At 34.6% G+C, this 5,176-nt stretch overlaps 1 protein-coding gene across 1 annotated transcript; it reads left to right on the top strand.

Annotated features, from left to right (window-relative positions):
• The first annotated feature begins 1,025 nt into the window (after nucleotides 1-1,025).
• On the top strand, nucleotides 1,026-1,481 carry LOC107859519. The gene has a single exon (XM_016704571.1). It carries the CDS (start codon nucleotides 1,026-1,028, stop codon nucleotides 1,479-1,481), a length of 456 nt encoding a protein of 151 aa, XP_016560057.1.
• The last annotated feature ends 3,695 nt before the right edge of the window (nucleotides 1,482-5,176 follow it).

Below are 5,176 nucleotides of genomic sequence, written 5' to 3'. Positions count from 1 at the left end.
TTTGAACCACCTGGATGATTTACTGAAGTTCTTTGAAAGGCTATGAAGGTATGACCTAAAGTTGAATCCAGCCAAGTGCACCTTTGGAGTTCCCGTCAGAAAGTTTTTGGGATTCATTGTAAGTAGGAGAGGTATAGAGTTGGATCCATCAAAGATAAAGTCAATCCAAGACTTACCACCTCCTAAGACCAAAAACGGCTTAATGAGTTTCTTGGGAAGACTCAATTACATCAGTCGATTCATAGCCCAGTCCACAATAATTTGTGAACCAATATTCAAGTTGTTGAAGAAGGATGCCGCCACGGGATGAACTGAAGAATCTTAGAAGGCTTTTGACAAAATCATGGAGTATTTTTCTAACCCACCAGTATTGGTTCCACCAGAATCGATAAAACCGTTGTTATTATATCTATCTGTTATGGTTAATACATTTAGATGTGTGTTAGGCCAACATGATGATACAGGGAGGAAGGAGCAAGCTATTTACTACCTAAGTAAGAAGTTCACACCGTATGAAGTAAGGTATATGTTGTTGGAGCAAACTTGTTGCGTATTAAATTGGGTTGCGGAAAAGTTGAGACGGTGTCTGCATATACCACGTACTTGATTTCAAGAATGGATCCACTCAAGTATATCTTTCAGAATACAATGCCTACTGTAAAATTGGCAAAATAGTAGATTTTTGTAAGCGAGTTTGATATTGTGTATGTAACACAAAAAGACGTCAAAGGGAAAGCTATAGCTGATCACCTCGTAGAAAATCTAGTGGATCAGGATTACATGCCGATCAGTACCTACTTTCTAGATGAAAAGGTATTATTTGCAGGAGAAGACATCTCAGATCCGTATGATGGGTAGAGAATATTCTTCGATGGAGCAACAAACTTTAAAGGAGTTGGAATTGGAGCAGTTTAGTTTTGATAATAGGTAAACATTACCCAATCTAGGCGAAGACTAGGTTTTCTTGCATGAACAACATGACAGAATATGAGGTTTGCATTCTCAGACTTAGGATGGAAGTAGACATGGACATCAAAAAGCTTTTAGTGATACGAGATTCAAATTTGCTGATTCATCAGGTGCAAGGAGAATGGACCATCAAGAATGTTAAAATCCTTCCTTATGTGCAATGTGTTAAGAAGATGAGTAAAAGGTTTACGAAGATTGAATTCAAGCATGTCCCTCGAATTCAAAATGAGTTTGCCGATGCCTTGGCGACACTATCCTCAATGATTCAGCATCCAGATAAGAATTATATCGATCCCATCAAGGTGGAGATACATGATCAACAAACATACTGTTTCCATGTAGATAAAGAACCAAATGAAAAGCCGTGGTACTATGAGAGGTTACTTGAAGTAGGAGAATATCCAGAAGGCGCTACTGGTATGCAGAAGAGAACTTTAAGAAGGATGAACAATCACTTTTTTCTCGATGGGGAAATCCTGTATAGGAGGACTACAGACTTGGGATTGTTATGATGCATCGACGCCTCGAAAGTCACAAGATTGTTAGAAGAGATACATGCAGGAACTTGTGGACCTCACACGAACGGTTTCATGCTTGCTAAGAAGATTTTGAGAGCTGGATACTTTTGGATGACTATGAAAAGGGATAGCATCCGATACGTACAGAAATATCACCAATGTCAAGTTCATGAAAACTTTATATGAGTTCCGCCAAACAAGTTCAATATGATGGGTTCTTCTTGGCCATTTGCCGCTTAGGGCATGGATGTTATTGGGACAATAGAGCCTCCTACATCTAATGGACATTGTTTTATCTTGGCCGCCATCGACTACTTCACAAAGTGGGTTGAGGCCTCAACACATAAGGCCGTAACCAAGAAGGTGGTAGCAGATTTCATCCATAATAACTTGGTTTGTCGGTTTGGAATTCCAGAGTCAATCATAACGAATAATGGAACCAATCTTAATAGCGACCTGATGAGAGAGATTTGCAAAAGATTTAAGATCTCTCATCGAAATTCTATGGCAATGAAGAGAGCGGTTGAAGCTGCAAATAAGAATATTAAGAGGATCATGAGAAAGATAGTGGACGGTAACAGGGAATGGCATGAGAAGCTGCCATATGCTCTACTTCGATATCACACCACGATCAGAACTTCTACTGACCATATCCAAATATTTTGTTTTGCCCGAGACAAAATAGGTTACGTCAACGTGACTACCCAAAAATTTTCACCTAAATATTCGGTCACTCAGGGGCAACTTTTGACACCCAATTTTGTCTCGTCTTTCCCTCTAATTAATTTTATCGATGTTCTTGGCCCTAACTAATTTTTAAAAATTAAATAAGAAATAAGATTCATATTTTTTCTCTATTTCTATAAAATTTTAAAATAAAAGGGAATTTATTTTTTATCATAATATAAAATATTTTAATTAAATATAATTAAATATTTTAATATCAAAATCACAAAAATATCTTTTGGTAATCCCATTCGCATTCTTTCTATTTTTTTATTTATTTTCTTTTGGGTGATATTGTGATCATATATATATGCATGTTTTTTTTATATAAAATAAATATTTTTATTTTATTATATTGTTGTTTTTACATATATTTTATTGTATTCTTATTTTTGCAAACATATATATGTATGTATTACATCGCAAATGATACTAAATTGAACGCTTATACAAATTATGTCTGTAATTTATATACGTTAAAATTTTGGGATAACAGAAAGCATCGATAAAATTAATTTCAGCAGAAAAAGAGTATTCGGGGCAACACTAATCCAACTTCAATTTTTATTTCATCCGAACCCAACCCTTATTCTATAAGTTTCATCCAAGAGCCTGAAAATTGGCCTGAAACTCATCATAATTCCTATGTCCGCTTTGCCATTCCACCTCAACAAATATAATTTAAACTGATCCATCGATTTATTTTAAATGATCCCAAAATTTTCAGTTATTTTTATATATATATAGGTATATATAATTTTTTTATTTAATTATATATTTATTTTTCTCCCTTTTCTCTTCTCTTTAAATTAAATTTGAACCGTTCGATCAAATATTGAATGGATAAAATAGTCGTTTTAAAATTGACTTTTCATATATTTATCCGTATATACATACATTTTCCTTTTCTTATTTTTACTATTATTTTCAAGAGTAATCTTTTTAGGATCATCCGATCAAAAGATCGAACAGATCAAAATCAGTCCGAAATCACCCGACTAACACAAATTAATCTAGCCCGTCAATTTATAATTTTTTTTAAAATCCAGAGATTCAAAATTTTCAACCTTATAATTTATATTTACATATATACCCTATATATTTAATTATTATTCTTATTATTTTTATTTTTATTATTATTATTATTATTATTTAATTTAAATCATCCGAACAAAGATCAAACAGATAAAAAATAGCTTCTTTTAAAATCAACTTTTTTTTTATATTTGTCCATATATATAAACACACACACACATATATATATATATATATTATTATTTTTTATTATTATATTTTAGAACACTTGTTTTTTAATCATCCGATCAAAAGATCGGAAGGATCAGAATTAGTCAAAAACTCAAAATTAAAAACAGAACTTTCCTTTTCCCCAAAATCCAATCACGCGTGTTATTTTTCCAAGGAACACAGTGTATAGTGTCAATTAGCTTTCCCTAGAAAGAAAACCATACGATCGACCTTCTCCTCTCCTTCTCTCTTCTTCCTTCTACTTTCTCCACCACCTAATGGCTAAACCCTAGACGACAAACTCCACTTACTCTCTGCACAGCCCATCTCCCCAACCCAGAAAATCTGTCGAATCCACTGTTACTGCAAAAATGGGCACTATTTTAGTGCGAAAAAGTCAAGATGTGGTCAAATCCGCCATTGATGGATTCCTAGTTGGACGCTTTTCAGAAGTTTGGAGGGTTTAAATTTTGAATTTCCCCCATGTTTTCTTAAATTTGATTCAAATTCAGACTTTGAAGTCTGGATTTTAGCCTATAAATAGCCGAATGAAAAGGTTTGTAGAGGCAGATTTTTAGGTATCAAGGAGAAAGAAAAAATTAAGAGAGAAAAAGAGAGTTTGAAGAAGAGTGAAAAAACAACAGGAAAACGGAGAGAAATTGAGTTTACGAAGTAAGAAATTCTCCCAAAAAGTCTCAAAATTGTTGTTTTCTTTTCTTTGGTCCAAGCTGGAAGTCCCATAGCTGAGTTTGTAGTCGCCAAGAACTTGACATTGAAGTCCCGATTTTGCTGCATTGGAAAAGGTGCGAATTCTTCCCTTTGATTTTTTTCTAGTTCTACGAAAATATGATTTTATTTTCACGGTGGCTGAGATTACGTTGTTCTGCCGATGAATATAATTTTGATTTCGAGGAGTTATAGCAATTTGAGTGTAAATATGTGAACATATTGTTTGTTTTGGAGTCAAGTTTATATCAGTATTAATACTCCTTGCTTTGAGTTTGAGGCCTTTAGTTCGTTGAGAATTATCCTGGCTACTGGTGTCTCGCGTTAAAATATGTGAATATGTAACCTCGTTGTGGTTTCAAGTCGCTTTTATATTATTTATTCACTAATCAATTACGTAAGTATGATATGGTTTAAATTTGCATTAGTTAATGTAACACCCCGTAGTTTTACCTAGCTTAAATTCACCCAAAATTGTCAAAGACTTGCTTTAAAGATGAATACACTTTTATACCTGTGGAATTTTTTAGATACCCAGGCAAAGAGTTAGAGACATTTTAGTAAGATAGTGTACCACCTGGTACTCTAGCGCATCGCAGAGGCAGTCCAAATGACAGTTGTCATTTTCCGGTGAGACAACGTGATACCATCGCGTCGCGCTACTAGCCTTTTTCCCAATTGTCACTTTCCAGTGTGACTCCATGATCATGGCGCATCGCGCCAAAGGTAAAAATTCGCAATTAGTAAGGCACCACAATGGCGCCGTGTCGTACCATTAGCCCAGTTTCCAATCGTCAGTTTCCAGTGACACGGGGTGATAGCGCCGCGTCGCGCCAAGTCCCCAAATTAGGTTTTTAGTAACAAAAATTTAAAACTTTTTAGGGGCAATAAGGTCTTTTTCCATGACCCAGATCAACCTCTAAACACGAAATTATGCCCTAAATTCCCTATTATGTCATTTTTCCTCACTTTCTCTCAAGAACAAAATCATT

The sequence above is a fragment of the Capsicum annuum genome, chromosome 1 (genome assembly GCF_002878395.1).
Source record: "Capsicum annuum cultivar UCD-10X-F1 chromosome 1, UCD10Xv1.1, whole genome shotgun sequence".
Classification (NCBI taxonomy): domain Eukaryota; kingdom Viridiplantae; phylum Streptophyta; class Magnoliopsida; order Solanales; family Solanaceae; genus Capsicum; species Capsicum annuum.
The sequence above is the reverse complement of the archived record's forward strand: the minus strand, read 5'-3'. Positions and strand labels throughout refer to the sequence as shown.